This window comes from Cylas formicarius, unplaced genomic scaffold (genome assembly GCF_029955315.1).
Source record: "Cylas formicarius isolate icCylForm1 unplaced genomic scaffold, icCylForm1.1 PGA_scaffold_10__41_contigs__length_53128322, whole genome shotgun sequence".
NCBI classification, from domain to species: Eukaryota; Metazoa; Arthropoda; class Insecta; order Coleoptera; family Brentidae; genus Cylas; species Cylas formicarius.
In genome coordinates this window covers 52,675,377-52,697,026 of record NW_026844214.1, presented here as the reverse complement: position 1 = coordinate 52,697,026, position 21,650 = coordinate 52,675,377, and the positions used below count along the sequence as shown (strand labels likewise).

Here is a 21,650-nt window from a genome sequence, read left to right as displayed (position 1 = left end):
TTAAACAAACGATTACTCTGTGAAATAGACTCATTTTAGGAAGTATGTAAGTATACCTAATGGTTTTTGTGATGGAAAATCAACCTATTTTCTTTATAAGTTGTTATTAAATTGTAGGATAGTAACTCTAACAATATATTATTATTATTATTTAACTATGAATCAAAATGTTGAGGAGGTTCGTTCAGCATAAGCATGCGCGAGATTTAAAAGGTCGTTCTCAACCAATGATCCATGCCCGTTGACAGATTTCGTTGCAAGGAAAATTTCTAATTCTAATTATTTGATTTACGTTATAAGTGATACTAACCAAAATGTTCATCTAAACTATGTAGAGTGTCAACAATCGAGAATAGTATATTTCGACCATTGAAAAATTCTTATCTGGTTCCTGACAACTTTAAAATATTTAAAACATTACACTACATTACATTACATTCCATTATGAGCGACAACGAAGAATTCGAGTTCCAGGAGATACCGACAGTTCACCACCATCACCTCCTCCAGTCAAGAGGCGTTGTTAAGTGAAGAAGAAGATACAACTTATGGAAACACAGGTGTATTAGCCAATTTAATGGAACGGAAAGTCGAAAATCTCAACACGGTAATGAATTTATTGCACCTAATATGGACGGGCGCTACTAGTTCAATTACAAACGTTGATCAGAACCCAAATCAAAAAAACGCAATTTAACGTTCAAAATCAAATTAACCAAAATAGCGGATGTTCTAAAGAATGAAACAATGAAAGAAATTCTATTATCAAAAAAAAGTATCGAGAATATATCTTGGGAGTCTTTCGAAGTGTACCTAAAAGAAGCAGAATTATTTCGGATATCGTCGACGCTAACCTTATCAGAGGAAGAGAAACATGTTAATCTACCGCCTAATCAGCGATGCGGAGGAGCATTATTTCTCGTGGCTCGTTAGATTTTTAGATTTAAGTATTGTACACTTGGTTCTAATCCACTTTACGCGTGTCCACGAGGTGATATTCTAAATTACTATTATACAATTGAAGAATCTGTTTTTATAATAGAAGATTTATTAGATTTTTATATAATTTCTTTTCGATATTTATAATGTTTTTGAGAAAAAAATCCCCAAAGTAAATACATTTATTTTATATGAAGATGCATCAAGTGGTAAATCTTTTCTTATAGATGTTATTATTAATTATGCTTTCCATTATGGAGTTATACAAAATTTTAACAAATTTATTAATTTTCCACTTCAAGATTGTGTCAATAAAAGAGTTCTAACTTGGAATGAAATTCAAATTGATCCTGGTCAAATTGAAATTATTATTAAATTACTTTTAGGTGGTGATATTTGAACGGCACCTATTAAATATGAACCAGATGCACAAAACCTTTTCACGATAGAATAATTAGTTATAAATGGAATCCTTATATAAAATTAAAAGAATATGTTAAAAAACCTTATCCTTTATGTTTAAATTCTTTATTGAAAAAATATATAATAAATTTATCTATTTAATTTTTGTTTACCTATTCCATCATTATTCCGACCAGCAAATGTATTACCAGAAAGGTATTTTTGATTAGAAATAACATTTTTAACATGCATCATTTGTAATACGATCCGAACCCCAATTAACACCAATAACAATTTCACATGTTATATCGAAATATGCTGCAGTATTTTGCAATAAAGTGACATCAGTTGCAGGATTTAATTGCGGAATTGAAGTAATACCAACATGTACTTGAGGTTGTGCGAAATTATTTAAAGGCGTTCCAGAGTGAAAATGAAAACCAATTTTTTCAATTGCTGTTTCATATTTATCTGTATAATATCCAATATTATAATCAGAAGTCATAGTTGTTGGTAATGTGTTTGGTAAAATACTAGACCCATCTCCTTTAAAATTAACACTATAACTTTTTCGTACAGAAATCTCAAAAGATCCCAGCATAAGGTAAAAGTGTATTGAGCAAAGAGATTTCATTTAAACTAGTACAAAAAAGGAACCCAAAGTCGCACGTTTGTAAAAAATAACTTTAATAAGTCGAAACCTTATAAAATAATCTTAAACATTACTCTTCACACTAAAGTAGCTATCCTCGGAATCATTATCCGAGCCGGGCTGCGAAGTTGTGGCCACACTCGTGGTGGCGCTGGTCTTTAATCTCTGCTTAAAGGGAATAACGTAGCGTTGAGCCACTTGCAAGGGCGGACTATAACCTTTTTGATAATTCGAATCTTCGAACAGTACCTCGTACTCGTCCATATGGGTTGCAGGTGGTTTATTAATCAACGCTTTGTAGAAGCAAGTCGTTTGAGGGAACAACGCTAAAACTAAGAGGTCGATAATGAGGCAAAAATTCTCACGATAGGAAACAATACCGACCCAGAGTGCCCTGTCGGAAGAGAGCTTCCGGATTTGTTTCCGGGTTGGCCCTCATTAAAGTCAAAGGTACCACTCGCTTTTTATTCAAGGTGTGCCTCCCCTCTTGATTTTGCTCTTTCAGTATATCATCGACTTCATATTTGCTGGTATTGTGGTTGAAGCTTACAACTTCGGCCAAAATCCAATTTTCGCCATTATCGTCGGTAACCAAGGCGGCAACCATGTCACCCACCTTAAATTGTAAAATTATACACTGCAACCTTGGCCTCCCAGATTGCCAGATTTGAATCCCTTGCATTATTTTCTGTGGGCTCTGTTAACTTACAAAAATCCAATCAAAAATGAACAAGATTTAATTAATAAGCAGCACCAATCATTATAAATATTATTAACCTATTATTTACTTTTTCAAAAATTTGCAAAATTATCAAACTTAACTAAAACTAGCGCTAGAAGTATTTTTTATATGAGGAATGTATGACATAAATGACAAAAAATCACATAAAACGCGACACAAAAAAACGTTGGTCTAACAATAAATAAAAAGTTAAGATATATATACCTAGTATCTCTAATTTCCTTACTCATACAATCAAAAATCCAAATAAAACAATTCCCTTACCTTTGCTATATAATTTCTTTCAGCTGGAATAGCTCCGCAAAGGGGCGGTGGTTTTTCTCCGACTTTACCAACAAACAGCGGCAAAGTTTGCGCAGAACTAAGTAACATTTTCATCCACGTCCCGCTCCTGATCGATTCTTTATTTACAGACAACAGACGGGCCTGCGACATTAAGATTTCAACTAAATTAAACATATTTTGGGCCTTAACCCGACCTGTATTCGCCTCTCGTTCTTTATACTCCTTATCTCGTAAATTTTTTGAAGGGCTCTCTGTATAACCTCGCGCTCTGCTTCTGTCTGGGTCATCAATGTTTTGCACATTGATTTAATTTTCTGCCAGAAAAAGAAATCGTTTTAGTTACAATTTGGGACCCAACAAATGGACACAACCTTTGAACTCTGTCCGCTTTCATCGCTACTGTATTTTTGAAGAGTGCTGACGCTCTGTTCACATAATTGCCTTTTCTTTTCAATTTCATGAACGATCGAGTGCAAGGATTTCAATCGTTCTTGAACTTGTTGGATTGCAACGGCGTCAGGCGTAAAAGCCATAATTGGTCATGAATGTTATTTTAGAGCATCAATATATACACATATATACAAAGGAAAATTAAATATGCACACAAATACACATATGTAAACAAATACAATTACAGACCATGGATCGCGTAATCCAATGCAAACTTCTAGTGTATTCTGTGCTTTTAAATTATTGGTAGAGTAATGTAAAGTACATTTTTTCGTCCAGTTTACAGCAACCGTTGCCAAAAAAAAAAATCCGCAGTGGACTGTTTAGGTCCAGAACAGCGGGGCTGTATGACACTGAAACATTCAAAACTTCCACTGCGGGGTTTTCTTCTACTTTCCACTACCATTGTATAAATAACGCAACGGAATGGAACTCAGCTTCACCCAAACCCTTGAATAAGATTAATGATGATAAACCAAAGGAAAAGAAAAAAGCGACGTCATTTTCCTTATTCGCTTAACGTCCTCGATCTAATATATTAACAGATTATTTAACAATCCATCGTTTCGTCATGGGAATATTTTATATTTTCCCGCGTCTACTACACTCAAACCCATAGATTAGGCGTCAACATTTAAAGAAGTTTCCGGTTTTTCCGATATTAGTTGTTAGCAGCAGCATCGATGGACGACGATGCGTGATTAGAAATTGACGTTTAGTTGACAAATAAGGTGAAAAAGTTCGTTTATGCAGGTTAAATATATGGTCATTGTATTGTGAGGTCAATTTCGGATTTCAAACTTACCATGTCAGAAAGTAGAGAAGAAATTCTAGCCGATTTTCAGGTGAGACGTTTGAAATTCATTCACGGATTCTTTCTTCGGGTACCAAACTCGCGTTTGTTGTTTAAGTGCCATGACAAAACACTGAAGGTGAAATTTTTGTTTCTTTGACAGGCGTGCACTGGCGTCGAAGACGTAGCCGAAGCAATTTTCCATCTAGAGGAAACCAACTGGGACCTATTAGTATGTATACTTTTTCGTGAAAACATTCCATAAACAAACCCTTTGTAGCGAGCGGTTAGTAGAGTTATGCCTCCGGATAGCCAGTCGTTTCATCCAAGAAATGATCCGGATATTATGATCGTGGAGGACGATTCGAGCGCGTCGTCGCAGCCGATAGAAAATGCCACAGACATGATGGAGATAGGTAATAATGTCGGTCATCTGCCGACAAAGAAATCTCACAAAGAAAAGTCCCAGGAAAATAATTTCGCCTCTACGTCGAGCGGGAGCACCGACGTTAAAATGCTGACGTTTAATATAAATTACTCCGATAGGCTGATTAAAATTAGATTACCAGAAAATGCCAACATAAGTAAGTATTATTTTTGTGGTTAATTTTACCAAGATTGGAACTCAATGTAAAATTTTAAAAGCAAAATGTAAGTAATAAAAGGGATAATTTAAACTAGTAATGGTGTAGGAACACACAGGTTGTTAATTAAAATCTTGATATACAATTTTTATATAAAATAATAATAGTAGGTAAATTTGGAATGAATTGGAAAAAAATTAACAGGTTTGCACTATCCAACAATTTTTATAATCTGTGGTTTGCATGAGTCATGACAGTTGATTGAAAATTCAGAAGGGAAAAGCCAGTTCTTCTATCATTTTTATGTTGTAAGTAATAATTTATCCTGTCTTCCAAAATCTACCAAACCTATATGTCATATTAAACCAAAAACTATGTTAATGTTTCAGTTTAGGTTATGTATACTAAAGCAAGTGTTATAAAACATTGTAGGCGATTTGAAACAAAAACTAAGTACCGAATTGAACGTACCTCCGTGCAGACAGATATTGTCGAATTGGGCGCGCCTGTCGCAATACGAGAAATCTCCATTTTCAAAGTTAATGTTGCCAGATGAAAATGAGTTGCATTTAATTGTGAAGTCTACTGGGGATGGAGTGACAGCGGAGGACGAGTGAGTTATCCTCGTTTAAGAAAGCTGCCTTCATTGATTGCTTATTGTTTTAGAAACGAAGTCACTCAAAAACTAAATGGTACTTATATGTTACACATCAAATACGAGGATAAGACCTACGATTTGAAATATGAGGGGATAAAACCCATTCTTCAAGTTAAAACGGATGTGTATACTTTCACCAGTATACACGTTAGGAATCAGATATGGACGGGTTGGCCCCCCAATATAGACGATAATACAATGTTAGCCTTGTCAGGAATTAAGTGCGTAATCACGATCGATTCAAAGTTCAGAAATTACCTCTATTCTTCTAGCTTTCCGGAACATGATTTGACTGTAAGAAAAAGCGCGCACTCTCAGCAAAAGGAAAAACGATCCATGCCCCAGATCGTTCAAATTGACAGTGATGACGAATTCGAGGACGCTTCGGAAAGTTTTAACGTCGACGACGATTATTTTGTCGAAAACGAGTCGTCATCGTCGTCCAAAAAAATGGAACCTTTAAGTAAGTTAGTAATGCATAAGGTGTGGGTGCCGAGTGTGGTTATTTTTGCAACGGCTTTGCACTCCTATTGGTGTTATGTTGTATCAGTTACAAATTTTTGAATTGATTGAAAAAACAGTTTTGAATTTTGACTGGGGAATGTTATTTTTACGAAACTTTAGTTGGTATTTGTGGTGTTCCATTTAAAAAAAAAAGGAATTTGGTATTGACATTTACTTTGTGACTTTTTTACTGGAAAAAATGAACAAGATAAAATAAATTATGATGGATCTAGACGCAACAACTTTGTTATTACATTTTTCTTTCGAAAATATAAAATAAAAAGTTAGATGTTTGTGTAATTTATGGTATTCCATTTGAAAAAAAAAGAAGTTTGTATCAACATAACTTTCTGACCCGCCCTGTATATTTTCGATTTACTGACAAGAAGGAGCAAGATAAAAATATGATATACCTAAATCCTGCAACTTTGGTATTAAACATTTTCTTCTGAAAATGTAAAATAAAAGAGTTGGATGTTTGTAAAATGTTTTTAAAAAAGGAAGTTTATATCGATATTACTTTCTGACCCGCTCTGTATACTTTGCAACTTTGGTATTAAATATTTCCTTTTGAAAATGTAAAATAAAAGAGTTAGATGTTCTTAAAATTTATGTTATGGCTTTCCATTTCAAAAAAGGAACTTGGTATTCACATTTACTTTTTGACCCTATCTACTCTAAGATAAAATTATGACGGATCTAGACCCCACAACTTTGGTATTAAATTTGTCTTTCGAAAATATAAAGTAAAAATTAGACGTTTGTCAAATTTATAGTATTCCGGAAGTTTGTATCAACATTTACTTTTTGACCCGCCCTGTATATTTTCGATTTACTGCAAAAAATGATCAAGATAAAATTATGGTGGACCTGAACCCTACAATTTTGGCATTAAAGTTTCCTTCGGAAAATGTAAACTAAAAAAATTAGATGTCGGTGAAATTTCACCCCTTACAGTTCCAGAGCATGTAGAAGACGAACTGATCGGAACCATCACCTTCGCGGAACGTTTCACCAACAGGTACGGCCCCATTCATCCCGCTTTCTATCAGGGAACGTTGGAGGACGCGCTCAAGGAGGCCTGCGCGAAACCAGCAAAAGACGTAGGCACAATTAACCGATTGTAATCAAGGCGATTACCGTGCTCTATTGCAGAGAAAGATCCTGGCCATATATCTCCATCACGACGCGAGCGTGTTAACCAACGTTTTTTGTACCCAACTGCTCGGCTTCGAGAGCATAATGCAGATCATCGAGAAGAACTTCATCCTGTGGGGTTGGGACATTACGTACGAAAATAACCGGCAAAAGTTTCACGCGGCCCTCGCGAATTCGTTGGGGCCCACCGCGCCGATAAGTTTGCGAAATATACCCGTGGACAGGTTGCCCGCGATGGTTCTGGTGATGAAGATCAGATCCGCCACGGAGATTTTCAACGTCGTCAACGGTAAGCGATCGAGAATCCATCCAAATCGACACCCAAAAATTATAACATTCAAATATTCTAAAATTACAGTCTCTAATATAATGTGACTAAATTTTTGTGTCCATATGAACTAGGCGAATATTCAGAAATCACCTGTTAATTAATAATAAGAGTTAGTTTGATGCAATATCGACAAAGTTAGTAACCGTCAACGTTTGCAGTCCAAACGAAACGATTCGCCCTAAAAAATTTTGCTAATGTTACAATTTTTGTGCGTTTTATAATTATTACGGACCATTTAACGAACTTTATAATGGATATTGCAAGAAAAAGAATATTGATAACATTTATCAAAATAATACTGTTTTCCAGGTATCTTCTACCGATGACACTCTTTTTGCAATTATGATATAGCAAATTCTTTAATATTCATTATCATTCTTAATAACTACTCCTATTAAATGAATGATATTCATCGAAATATTATTTCATTTGAAATTTTCTCAAACAGATTTACTAATAACTAGTGTTTAGCTATTGAGGAATTGTGATTTAGCTGGTTTCCTCTACCGATAAATTACAAAATGCTTGATATTCATTATTAACTACTCATAATATTAAATTAATGATATTCTTTAAGAGGTTTAGCTGATGTTATCTGCCAGTAACAGTATTTTTGCAGTTATGATATAGTAAAATATTCACTCATCCTATTAGCTACTCATATCAAATTAATATCATTCTTGGGATTTAGGAATAGTGTTTAGCTAATATTATTTATTAATGGTCTTTAATATTCATTATCATTTTATTAGAAACTCTTTATCAAATTAACACCATTAATCACAATTTTGATGTATTTAGAATTTAGGAAAGTGTTTAGTAGGTATTATCTACCGATGACTACAAAATCTTGTATATTCATTATCATTCTATTATCTACTTATATTAAATTAATTATATTCATCACAATATTAATGCATCTGATATTTCCTTAAACAGGTTTAAGAACAATGTTTAGATGATGGTATCTACTGATGACAGTATTTTTGCAGTTATAATATAGCAAAATATTTATTATTATTATATTATCATGTATATATTATATTAATCTTATATTATATTATTATTCATTACTCGTTTCAACTTAATAGCATTTATCACAATATTGATGTATTTTCAATTTAGGAATAGTGTTTAGCTGATATTATCTACTGATAACTACAAAATCATTAATATTCATTATCCTATTAACTAATCATATCAACTTAATGGCATAGCATACAAGATGTTTACTATTCATCATCATCCTATTAGCAAATGAATATCATTCGTCAAGGCTTTTATTTTTAATTTTCATTTTTAAAACTTATTCTCGTATATTTGCCCATGGGTCCCGATGAGGGTTGAGCGTATTAAACGAAACGTTACCCGAAAATCGGATCTTTACTTTATTGCCCTGAAAACATTTCTTTAAATCCCAATAAAAAGCGAAATTTTTGGGTGTGTCGGATTAACAGGTAACGTGGGCGTGAACGAACTGCTTTCCACGCTGATCGAGTGCGTAGAAATGTTCCACGAACATCAGACCGTCGAAATGAAGGAGGAGCAGGAAAGGGCCGAAAGGGAACTGGTCAAGTGGGAACAGGACCAGGCGTATCGCGAGAGCCTGGAAGCGGACAGGGCAAAGGAGGAGGCGAAACGCACACAAGAGAGGGAAGAGTTCGAGGCGCGGAAAAAATTGGAAAACGAAAAGGCGGAGAGCGAAGCGAGGAAGGAAGCTCACAGGCGGAAAGTGGAGGCCGGTTTACCGCCCGAACCTCCCTTAGGCGACGATATCACGAAAATAAGGTTTAGGCTGCCTAAGGGGGTCAATATCGAGAGAAGGTTTAGCGCGGACACTCCTTTGCAGGTATTGACGCGTTTTTTTCTTTTTTTTTTTTTGACTTTCGATTCGATTTAGGTGTTGCTTGATTTCTTGGTGGTGAAAGGCTATCCCAACGACGAGTACAAAGTGATTTCCAGTTGGCCCAGAAGAGATGTATGTGATTTTTTTTCTTATGGGCGTTTCATTACAATATATGTTTATTTTAGTTGACGGCGCTCGATGGTAAACAGACTTTGAAAGAATTGAAGCTCTGTCCTCAAGAAACTGTGATATTAGAAGAACGTTAGTTTTGCTGAATTTTCTAATACCGTGATTATGAATCGTTTTTTTTTTTGTAACAGCATTTAAATTAATTACAAATGTATAGTTAATATATTTTTAATTTATGTAGTGTTACTCTTTAGTTATAATGATTTAAGTAAACTTTTTAATGTCGATCGTTGAGTGTTTCTTTTCTACACAGAAAAACTACTTCGAATAATAGCAGTCACTGAGGGTATTTTTATTAATTACTAGCTAACGTTTGGAAAGAGACGGAAATATTCTAGGCCCAACACAAACCATGGAATTCACTATGAGTTTTCCAACGTGAAGGGGATGAAACTTTATCCCACTCTTAGCTCCGAGTAATTAGCAATATATTAACAATGTAACGCCACTGTGTTAAAATAAAGAAAAGAGGGCTGCAGAATCACCATCGTATAGACTCGTCTAGTTTGTTTCCGAAAACCCGACCGAATTGTTAATTAATCAATCTAACATCAGAAGTGGGATTCGATTAGACTTATAAAAATATCGAAGACAAGATCTTATTCCTGGTATCTGGATCGCAATTTGACATAGGCTGGAGTGATAGTTTTGTTGTCTGGAATTTCTCACTATTTTGACGGAGAAGCAGATGAGTGAATATTAATTGGAATGCTATTGGGCCTCATTTTTCTTTTCTTTTCTATACAGAACTAATTCGAATAATAGCAAATTGTATTGGCACAGTTACTGCGCACTGAGCGTATTTCTTATCCTCTACTACTTAAAGTCTGAAAACAGAGATGTAAATAATCTCGATGCGGCACAGACCACAGAATTCGCTATAAGTTTTCCAAAGTGGAGGGGATGAAAGTATTTGTTTATGCCACAAATTATTTTTCAGAAAAATGGTTATTTACACAAATAAGTTCTTCATGTTGGAGATGTCGCAAATGTCATTAGCAAGAGTTCCACCGTTGGAGAGTTTGTTGTGGTGGGAACACTGTTGTTTTTGTAGTCTATGACAAGTCCGCTACAAACATAAACCAGTTGTCTAAAAAAACGAACTCTCCCAGAAATATAATCCAAGATCTTTAAATCACAAGACCACCATAACGCCTTTGAGAATGTGAGAACACATTATCAATTTACCTTTAGTGATGATGGTTTTAGGAAACTTTTTAATGTCAAATGTTTTGATTGTTTCTTCTCTATGTCCAAAGCAATTTATAGGTCGATCGAATAACAGCGAATTGCGTTTGTACACAAACTTATCTGCCTACTTACACAAATTAGTTTTCCAAGATCGTGAAAACCACAAAACATTTGAGAATAACGTTAAAGTGACGCTATTACACAGCCATGGATAAAACAAAGATAAAGTTTTACAAATATTTATGCTTTGAAGGCGTCAGACAATTTCTTTTCTCTGCTACGCAGCTTTCCGCCATTTTTAGAAGCCCGCGTGAAATAACCGGTGTTTGGAGTTCTTTCGTTTAACTTCTGTTTTCAGTTGCATTATTCTAGCGGTAAGGACCAAACGTGCGTTGTAAGTTAGGTCGCAAGACGTTTCTAGCATGATTTCCTTTCTTTCGCAGAATTTTACCGTAAAAGATTAAGTAAACAGGTAGATAGATACCTAAACTTTGTTTTGCTCGTGTTAAACAATTGCTAATATTATGTTTTTTCGAAATTACTGAATACTAGTTTAACAGAAAGAGAATTCCAAAATGCTTTAGGTAATGGCTGATAATGAAGACCTGGATATAGGAAACCCTCTTCTCGGTGGTATGGGGGAAGATCAGTTAGATTCATTCGACGAAACTAATGGCATGCACGATGATAATTTATTAAACGATACCGACGGGGACGGGGGTGCGGGAGACGATCCCGAACTGGAAGCTATTAAAGCCAGGGTTCGAGAAATGGAAGAAGAGGCGGAAAAACTGAAACAACTTCAAAATGAAGTCGATAAACAAATGAATATGGGCAGTCCTCCTGGGCTTAGTAAGGATCAGAGTGAAAACGGGCTTGTTTATTTAATTCTAACAAATTCTTTTATTATTTAAGCGAGTCCTTTAAATATGTCTTTGGAGGAAAAAATGGAGGTAGACAATAGAAGTATATATGTCGGTAACGTAGATTATGGTGCGACGGCGGAAGAGCTGGAACAGCATTTTCACGGATGTGGCTCAATTAATCGCGTTACGATTTTGTGTAACAAGTATGACGGGCACCCCAAAGGGTTTGCCTATATCGAATTCGGTGACAGGGACTCTGTACAAACTGCGATGGCTATGGACGAATCTTTATTTAGAGGAAGACAAATTAAGGTTAGAGTGTTACAAGTTTGGTCTGCAAATTAATAGTTACCTCCCTATGTGATAAAGTAATTAAAAAGACTTTTGGTGAAGAAACTTTAATGCAAGAAATTATTTATAAACTTCTACAATGAATTTTAAATTGGCTTTTTATTGGTTTCGTGCTCGATTTATTGAGGATAAAGGTCCTTCCCGTTATGGTAGGTCAGCCCATATATTCTCTGCTGGACTATACCACAGAAATTTGTTTTACTGATATCATTTCTACTCGTGAGTGTAAGATTTTTAGTTGGTTGTATTTTATTGCAACAAAAGTGATGTCGTTGCTTTTAATTTTTGTATAGTCATGTCCCAAAACACATTTTAGCGGAGGTACAAGTAAATCTGCTTAGGACAGAGACTTTTTAACAACTCCCAAGTTTAGAAGAATGTGTTCAGCCATTCTGAAGTTATTGATATTTATTTACAAGAATGTTCACACTTCTCCATCATTTTCTAAACAAGCTCGGCTTTGTTTGAAAAAGGGCCTCACTATCAGGCTATAATAGCTTATCAAATTTTGTCTACCAATATTCCGAATATATTACATAAATTTAAAAAAGAAAAGGACACATATTTAAAACTCAAAGACCTTTTTGTTTTGCCTAAGCTATTGCTTCCTGTTGTTAACTATGTGTCTGTATTTTTTTCCTTAATTTCTTATTTTACCTAACCTGTTGTATGTATGTTTTGATTTGAATTTTAATTATTATATTTATTTTAATTTTTTTTTTATATTTATCTTATTTTAAAATGACTTAAGAATCTATATATTAATTAAGCCTATTAAGTAACTAGGGATTAAAAATTTGTATGCTGGCTGTGTGATTGTATCTGTTGCCTACTAATATTTGGAATTTAAATAGGGTCACATACTTAAAAGTCAAACGTTTTTATAACTTTAATTTTGATATTTAATTTTTGTTATTTAATTTGTTATTTTACCGAATTTATTTCTTCATGTCAACTATATGTCTGTCGGTTTGTATGTACATTTATATTTAAATTGTAATTGTTGTTATTATTTTTAAATTACCTAAGTATCTATATAAAAATTAATTTAGCCTATTAACTAATTAGGGATTAAAACTTTGGGTTTTGTCTGTATCTGTTGTATTTGCTGCAGACTAATATTTGGAATATAAATGAAAAAAGAAAATCAAACGTTTTTATAACTTTAATTTCGATTTTTAATTTTTTATTTATTTTTTAAATTTATTTTACCTAATTTTTTTTTTGTTTTGTGACCAAATGTCTGTTGGTTTGTATGTATATCTGCATTTACATTTAAATTTTAATTTTTATTATTTTTTTTAAATTACCCTAGTATCTATATATTAATTAATTAAGCCTATTAACTAATTAGGGATTAAAACTTTGGATATTGTCTGTATCTGCTGCAGACTAATATTTGGAATATAAATGAAAAAAGATATGGTCGCATACTGAAAAATCAAAAGCTTTTATAATTTTAATTTCAATTTTTAAACTTTTTTGTTTCTTAATTTGTTATTTTACCTAGCCTGTTGCATTGTGTTGTTAACTGTGTGTCTGTCTGTATGAAAGATACCTAAAATATAGATTTAAAGAAAAAAAAGTGAAATGGTTTTAGACATCTAAATTACTGCCGGCAGGTCAGGTGTGTCGCTAATTTTTTGGATTTTTTTTAAAAAGAAATTCTATAAAAAACATACTTTTGTTTAAAGTAATTCAAGTTACTGGCTTTACAGTTAATTCCAAATAATTTTGATGAGTGGGAATTGATTACCTCAGAGAATAACTATGAAGTGAAAATATTGTAACTTATTTTGCACTTAAATTTTGTCAGCTGCAATTGTGATTAAGGGAAAGGTATTTGTTGTAGTAGTTACAAAATTAAAAAAAAAATGGCCTCTTTTACTTCCTAACGAGGCATTTTTGGACTCATATGTATAAATTTATTATTATTATTATTATTATTATTAAATACATTACATCAAATATCATCTAATTAAGAACATTGAAATTCCTTCAAATTCATGACTATATATATTATACCTACCTAAATTATAAATTTTAATGCAGATATTAGGATATAATATCTGAAATATTTTCTTCTTTCTGGTTATGCTGGGTGTATGTTGAAATTTTTCCACAGATTCGATGAAAGTTTTTTTTTTGGTTTCATGAACTTTTCCAAAATTTATTGCAGGGCATTTTATATATGATAAAAGAAGCACAGTTTTGCTAAACCTGTAACTGTCATTGTCAGTTATATACAAACCTTTTGTTTTTTGGTGACGACCTACTTCACAGCCATCTAAGATGTAAATTATAAATTCTGGAATATGTTTTTCTTTTAGAATGTTGCTTTTATGTTAAAAGCGCATATATCTCAAAAAACTGTCGGATTTTTTGGGGATTTTATTAAGCGTATAATATAAAATATATTACTTTTATCTTCAGATGATTTCTGCAACACCCTGTACAGGGTTGTTCATTATATTTTGACACCCACCTACAGGGTTAATTTTGAACGATAGAAAAATAAGTGTAAATACAAAAGTTTGAAGATTTTTGCTCTATTATCTTATGCAGATGCGTTTTTAAACAATATAGCTATTGTTAAGAAATCGAATGATAATTATTTTTAAAGTGAAATATCTCAAAAACAGCTAAATGAAATGTCAATAAACTTTATGTTTTTGAAATCAGGAAAAAAAGATCTACGATTTAAGCCAATGATATATATGGGGATTCCAGATGTTGCTGTCACTTTGACAGCGGCGTTGTTTGTTTTCTACAAATCTACAAACTTTTGTATTTACAACTTTTTATCTATCTTTCAAAATGAACCCTGTAGGTGAGTGTCAAAATATAATGAATAACCCAGTACATATAAAAACGTATCTTGCAATTAGCTTATAACTTTTGTATTTGACGATTTTTTCACCCAAACGTTAAATAAAAAAACACTTTTTAGCTAACGAAAAGAAATAAATAAATAAATTAAAATAAATGAATATAATGTCCAGCACGTTTTGTTGGCCGCCCTTGAAATCACTTTCCGAGGTAGATCCTAGGGTCCTTCTTAATGGGTCCGATTCTTGCTCAGGTTATGCCAAAGAGGACCAATCGACCCGGAATTTCCACAACCAATAGGCCTCCCAGGGGTCGCGGTGCCTTCAGGGGAACGCGAGGTATCAGCAGGGGGTTTTATGCCGGCTACAGACCCATGCGTCGACCCAGGTACCGTACCATCCCGTTACCGAAATTAGAAACAACACAACTTAAAACAGTAAATGTGTTTTAAAAAAAGCAACCCTTTTATCTTAGACGTGTTTTTTAGGCTGTTCCCTTATTTTGGTTTATCGTTTTTTAATTTTGATATGTTTATTGCTATTTTTTTTAGTATATCCTTTTGTTGTTTCTACTTTTCGCAAAACCCCCATTTTTTAACGAACTGATCTCTGCATTTTTAGGAGTTTTAGACGCGGCGGATACTTTGCACCCTACTGATGCAATTAAACGTAAGGAACAAAGTTACATTTATATTATTAATTGTTTATAGCACAGCCATTAATTGCAAAAAAAGAGGGATAACCGAAAAGAGAATGCCGACGCACGGGCGAAAAAAAAAAAGAAAATTTTGGAGAAAAAACTGACAGTTAAAAACATAAAATAAATGAACTTAACAATAGGTATCTGCATAAGTGATTGGGTATGAGAGGGTGTAATTTTGTGTGAACTTTCTTGACGGTAAAAAAAAAATGTTATTTTCATATAGTGTGGATCGTTTGGTAGGGCCCTAGAATGTGTAATTTCGTTTATCGTACGATTTTGTATTTAATAATCAGCCGAGTTTCAGGTAATTCCCGGCCTGTCACAGGTTCTACTTTTCTTTCATTAAAAAAAGAAAATAGTATTAAATAAAAAAATGTAAATGCTATGTAGGGAGCATAATAAATTGGAATTTGGAGTGCAGACGGCGCTGTTATTTTTTTTTTATCTCGCGATTTTAAGCCAAAACCGGCATCATCACAAGGTAAAGTATGAGTCACGTTAACCCATATTAGCCCAAACATAAAAAAAAAATAAAAAATACTTTTTTTCTCTGAAATTATTTATTTTGTTGCACTTAAGAATACGTTACATGTGTCAAAAAAAAAAAAAAAACTCGAAACATTTTTCAAAGAAACTTCCACAGGCTACTGTAATGCTTTTTACAACAATTGCTGACGTTTCGCCAATCATTCTGAGTTTCAGTTTCAGTCAAGCTCTGAAGAAGCCAACAGGATGATTGGCGAAACGTCAGCAATTTCGACTAAGCAACCGAACCGACGCAGGAGGAATCCAGAAGTTTCGTAAAGAGCAACTCGAACCATATAAAAAAATCCTGGTGAGTAAACGAACCACTGGGAAAAAACATTAAATAATGTTGTGGAACACATAAGATTTAACATATAATTTATACATAAATTTTTATACGTAAAGTAAATTTAATACATAAAGTAATATCTCTGCATACTAGGTTGCACACACAGGTTCTTGTGAATCCATTGTGCAAACCGAAATTATTTAAGTTTAGAATATTATCATTGTTGATTTTTTGTTGTTAAACAACTTTTAAGTACATAATTACGTCATATAGATGTAAATTTCGGGTAACGAGACTTATATTTTCAGTTGTTTTCTGTAGTACTAAACATTTAATTGTAACCTTGTAAATTCGTAATAAATATTTAATATTTAAAAAAAAATACAAAAGAATGTTCAAATTCGACAGAAAACAACTAAAAGTGGATGGTTTTCCAAATAGAACCTGCTATAATACAAAAAAACGCATAATATTTTATGAGCGCACCACTGGAACATCAGGTTTCATTTTTGGTGATATTTTACAAAGCATGAAGTATTTAAATACACACAAAATACACACTTATTACAAACGTAAATTGTGTGACTGTGGCAGATTCTACAGCTCCTTCGGGCTTTACTAGCACAAACAATCATGAGATGACCTTGATTATCATAACGCACTTCATCTATGACAGGTGCAAGATTCCTTTGAGTTTTATCAGTTTTTAAAAGTCGCAAAGCAATGTAAGGTTTAAAATCTACCTGAGATATCTTTTGTTCGTTGACAACATTATACAATTTCCATGCATTCACTACTAAACTATCCAGTGAATTACAAAATAAAGGCCACCACCATTTTTTTCCAAATACCTGGCACCTATATCTATTTTATTGGGCAATTACATAAGGTTGGGGTATATGTACATCTTGCCGTTTTTTTCTGTTATAGCGTTTTACATTTTGGACAGGATCTAAACTTGCCACAGTTACAACTGAATTGTTGTGCCAGCTGACAATAGAAATGTTTGATTTAGATTCATATGCTGAAAGATTTACAATTTTCCATTGGACATTGATTTCTATTTTCCCGTATAGTACCGGTGGCAAAATAGTTTGAATGATGAAAAAAATTGTCAAAAAAAAAATTGATTTACTTATCTACACAGAAAGTAGACTCATGACAATGTCACCGCCAAGAGCAGGATTAGAATGAGGTTTATTTTGAGTACTACCATATGGAAGCGAATGCACCAAGGCACCAAAGCTTGGAAGCCAAAATGAACTGGCTTATCCCTTATAAACATTTTGCAGGAATGACGGCCAAAGTAAGGTACCATTTGTTCATCTATGGATAAGTTGAACGAAAATATGCCAAACTGAAGATTTTTTTTATTTATTACATCAAAGAAGGGTCTAACTTGAAAATTTATCATTTTTATCCAGCAGATTATTGTCAGATAAGTGCAAGTTTTGCTTTATCAATTGGAATCTATTGCGGCTCATACATTTTTTTATAAGATCAATTCTAAATAAATCCTAAATATGTGGCAATGGATGATAACCCGAAACCAATAAAATGCCTACAAAATTTAAAAGTTCATTTTTTGACAACGAGAATTCACGGCGGTTATTGTCTTGAGCATATTTTACCAAAAATTTTAAAATCAAATCAATCACTCCGTAATCAAAAAACATAAAAAATATTTCACGCGGAGCTTTTCCAGGAAGCCTATTTTTTAGTTTCTTACATGATCTAAATTCATCGGATATAGGTGTGTGAGTGTATTCAATCTGACCCTTTGACAGTAGGAGCAAGCCTGTCGTTTGCAGAAAGCATACGTCTTCTTTTGAATTCCAGGGTTTCATCATCTGATGAGTCCCATTCAGGTTCAGTACTTGATGAATTAAGGATTGTTGAAGGAGAGCTGTATCATTCGGTGTATGTAACTTGGAAAGTTCCAACTAAATCAGTTGGTTCCCCAAACTCTTGTAGGTTTATGTTATCGTTCATATCTTTTTCGTCAGTCAAGGTATCCACGTCGGGTGGAATATAGACCGCGTCAATATGTTCTGTAAATATTTTTCACGTTATTTTTAGCATACATTTACAAGGAATGGAATGCTACAATACATACGAATACGTAGATCCAAATAATACTTACGACTTTCATCACGATCTCCTCCATAGCCGCCTCTAATTTCTTTTGAGTCAAACACCTCGGAAATGCCATATTTTACGAACGGTAACGTTAACTGCACAACGCACAAACTAATACTAAAGAACACGCTAATTGTTGGATACTTTTTACAAAACTTCCTGTTGGCTTCTTCAGAGCTTGATTGGACAGTTTCAGTCAGGCTCTGAAGAAGCCATGTAATGTAATGTAAAGGAATTTTTATTTTTAGAATTGGTTTTTAAAGTAATTTTAGTATAAATCTTTTTTTTTTTTCTATAAATTAATCATAAATATAAAGTTTCAAAGGGGAATAAAATGGGAATTATGAACAAGAGAATTAAAAGTAAATACATATTTTTTTGCTGGAATAGAGTTTACGGAGTAAAAGGAATCTTAATGGTTATTGCAAATTCTATTTTACTGAAGGAAGGTGAGGTATGCGGATGACGCGGCATTGATTGTTGTTGAAACCATCTTCTCTTAAAGGCTGAAGAATTACCAAAAATGGCTAGATTATAATCTGCTGTCACTTAATTTAGACAAAACCCAATTCGTTAGATAAACCACGACGAAAGCTGCTGCCCCAGACTTGCAAAGAATAAAAATTCATACTTTTGACTGTTTAAGCTATGACACGAATTGCAAGTGCGATGTTTTCATAAATTTCACCAAAACGTTCATTTAGGGGTAGTTTTTGATGAGACCTTAACTGTTATATATTACGTCAGAGTTTGTCAAAGAGTTCCCTTATTAGAATATACAAATCTTCAAAGGGCTGTTACTGAAGCGAAATTACTAAGTAACAACAAAATTGGCATTAAAACAGTAATCAGAGTAACAAAAATATAACTGTTAAGTTTATTCGTCGGAACTCATGAGTTCGAAAGCAATCCCACACTTGCTACTGTTGTCCTTCCTTGCATTCAAAACATCACTGACCACATATCAAAAGTTCTAAAGAATTATAACGTCAAAACCAGATTTACCACTTGCCTAAAAATCTCTCAACATCTTCGATCCGTCAAAGACAAAATTTCGTTTGAGATGCCAGGAGTTTACAGCATTCCTGCATATGCAGCACAGACCGGAAGAGACCGTACGAAAAATATCGACTAGGCTCGATTCTGTGATGGAGCATTGCTCGCGGCGGTTTAACCTCCGTTCGCTCCCTACAGAATCCTTTGTAATCGTCTAAAAATTTTGAAATCGGTCTCCACTGGGTGGATTTAGTGTTTTCAGTGTTTAGTGAACGTTTTAATGTGATAACTGTCGCCGACCCCTTCGTTTTTCCCCGTTCACGCCGGTATGGAGGCGGGATGGGTCCGGATGGTCCGGGGCGGAAGCGGGGGGATGTCGGTGTTTTTTTGGTATCGGTCGAAATTGGTTTTTGCTAGTTGAGCAAATATTGGTTATATTTCTTCTTTGTACCTGTTGGTCCATGGCACAAAGCGAAGATCCTCGACGGAAGTCGGCAATGGGCGAATGATCCTAGCAGTCGAGCCCAACATTTTTTGTGAAACGCATCATTGAATTGAATTGAATTGAATCAAATCAACTAGGCTCAAAGAACATGAAAGCCTTAAGACTAAAACAAATAAACTCATCAGCAGTTTTTTTCGATAAAACTAAAATTCTTGCATGTAATCAATGCTTCTACCAACGAAAAATCCGAGAGTATAGAAATCTATAAGCAACCTAACAATTTAACCTGTCATCAATATGGGAATCAGGCATCTGAGACGGTGTTGATGCCCCTCATTTAACTCCGTCCCCCCCTCAAACAATGTATAAGCAGGTACAGAGTAAAATGCGAGCCAGTTTGAGTCAAGCTCTGAAGAGGAAAAACAAGAAGTTTCTTCGAAAAAGAAAAAGTTGTCAAAAAGGTGCGCATCACGGCCATTTATGGTCTGTGAAAATTACAACTGTGTGTGGGAAACCACACCAAAATTGAAAACTGGGCGGACTTTTTGTATTGTGCCTATAAATCGGACAAGAACGACAATGCCAATTGGCAAACGTTTATTGTTTTATTTATCAAAATTATTTACACTACATAAAACGAACGGCAACAGATCACAGCTTCATTTTACCGCTAATAATATCGGCGTACACGTCACCAGTCAACGGTGAATACGAGGCCAGTTTCGCGTTGTAAAAATACAACCGATGATCTTTAACGAGCGACACGTCGTACCCTTCCCTCTGAAGGTCGACCTTTTTGAGTTTGAAGGTGCCGGTGAGCGGCGCAGAGTCCAACACCCTTAGGAACATCGGAATTGCGTAGGCGGGCAATTTGGATTTGACCCCTTTGGAGAGCTGATCCAGGTCCAAGGTGTTTTGGGGGTCGACAATGGCGGCCATGCCCGCCCTACCTTCCGTTCCAGGAATCTATAGAGAGAACGAAATATCTCCTATCAGATTTATATATACGTGTGCAGTGGTTGAGCATTACATAAAAACAGGACATGAATTTGACTACAGCAATCCAAAAATTTTGCAATGTGTCAATAATTATAAAGCCCGATTGTTTCTTGAAATGTGCCATATTAACAAAAACAAAGATTCAATTAATTACAAGTCTGATATACAACAAATAAGCAATATATACTGTAACATTTTTCAGTTAAACCACAGATAATGTAATGTTCGGCCACCGAGTAGCGTATTCGCGTTGCGTTGTTGATCCACGGAGTAGGTTATTTTGATACCTTTTTTTTTGTCATTATTTGGATCGATTGTTTTTTTTTTTGATTGTTTTTTTTTGTTTTTTTTCGCTACCCCCGTTAGCGCAACTTTTGCCTACCATTATTAAGAATTGTATACTAAGTGTTTATCCGTTTGTTTCATTATGTCGCTTCGTTCATTTACCTTAACTGTAAAGTATGGTTTTTGAGGAACTGTGTGGTAGACTCTAATTTTGTAAGTATTTCTCACGATTGTTTTAATTGTCTGTTATATAGTTTGACCTGTTGTTTTCATTAAATTTTAGTTCACTCCTGAAGAAGTCAACAAATAAATTGACGAAATATTGAGTGTTAAAGAAAAAAGGAGCTTTCTATTTTCTTTGTTTTTTTTTTCTCTTAACCACGGACCGCTACCCGATATCCTTTGAATTCATATATATATATATATATATATATATATATATATATATATATATATATATATATATATATATATAGGGTGGGCCGTTTATCTTCAATTTA

At 34.0% G+C, this 21,650-nt stretch overlaps 4 protein-coding genes across 6 annotated transcripts in view; 2 read left to right on the top strand and 2 right to left on the bottom strand.

Annotated features, from left to right (window-relative positions):
• Positions 1-1,649: 1,649 nt before the first annotated feature.
• On the bottom strand, positions 1,650-3,881 carry LOC132702660 (SAGA-associated factor 29). The gene is made up of 5 exons (XM_060671449.1): positions 3,392-3,881; positions 3,215-3,334; positions 3,000-3,161; positions 2,378-2,609; positions 1,650-2,325 (listed from the first exon to the last, which is right to left on the bottom strand). The coding sequence occupies exons 1-5, from the start codon at positions 3,551-3,553 to the stop codon at positions 2,057-2,059; spliced, it is 945 nt and encodes a 314-aa protein (XP_060527432.1). The 5' UTR covers positions 3,554-3,881; the 3' UTR covers positions 1,650-2,056.
• A 259-nt stretch (positions 3,882-4,140) lies between these two features.
• LOC132697916 (FAS-associated factor 1) lies at positions 4,141-9,760 on the top strand. Its single transcript, XM_060663682.1, has 11 exons — positions 4,141-4,315; positions 4,427-4,495; positions 4,544-4,847; positions 5,280-5,460; positions 5,514-5,726; positions 5,778-5,968; positions 6,967-7,112; positions 7,165-7,456; positions 8,956-9,347; positions 9,399-9,476; positions 9,530-9,760. Exons 1-11 carry the CDS (start codon positions 4,277-4,279, stop codon positions 9,608-9,610), a joined length of 1,986 nt encoding a protein of 661 aa, XP_060519665.1. The 5' UTR covers positions 4,141-4,276; the 3' UTR covers positions 9,611-9,760.
• Positions 9,761-10,977: 1,217 nt separating this feature from the next.
• On the top strand, positions 10,978-15,892 carry LOC132697285 (polyadenylate-binding protein 2). Of its 3 annotated transcripts, none has more exons than XM_060662669.1 (5): positions 10,978-11,098; positions 11,309-11,576; positions 11,640-11,902; positions 15,024-15,157; positions 15,400-15,892. In XM_060662669.1, exons 2-5 carry the CDS (start codon positions 11,312-11,314, stop codon positions 15,425-15,427), a joined length of 690 nt encoding a protein of 229 aa, XP_060518652.1. In that variant the 5' UTR covers positions 10,978-11,098; positions 11,309-11,311; the 3' UTR covers positions 15,428-15,892. The 3 variants fall into 3 exon arrangements, with proteins under 3 accessions (XP_060518652.1, XP_060518636.1, XP_060518645.1); XM_060662653.1 differs by having other exon boundaries at positions 15,391-15,892; XM_060662662.1 differs by having other exon boundaries at positions 10,990-11,118; positions 15,391-15,892.
• Positions 15,893-19,626: 3,734 nt separating this feature from the next.
• Positions 19,627-21,650, bottom strand: part of LOC132697278 (long-chain fatty acid transport protein 4-like) — a 32,341-nt gene continuing 30,317 nt past the window's right edge. Inside the window, exon 11 of the mRNA XM_060662640.1 lies at positions 19,627-20,832. Coding sequence (XP_060518623.1) covers positions 20,518-20,832 — 315 coding nt within the window. The 3' untranslated portion in view covers positions 19,627-20,517. The remainder of the gene's footprint in view (positions 20,833-21,650) is intronic.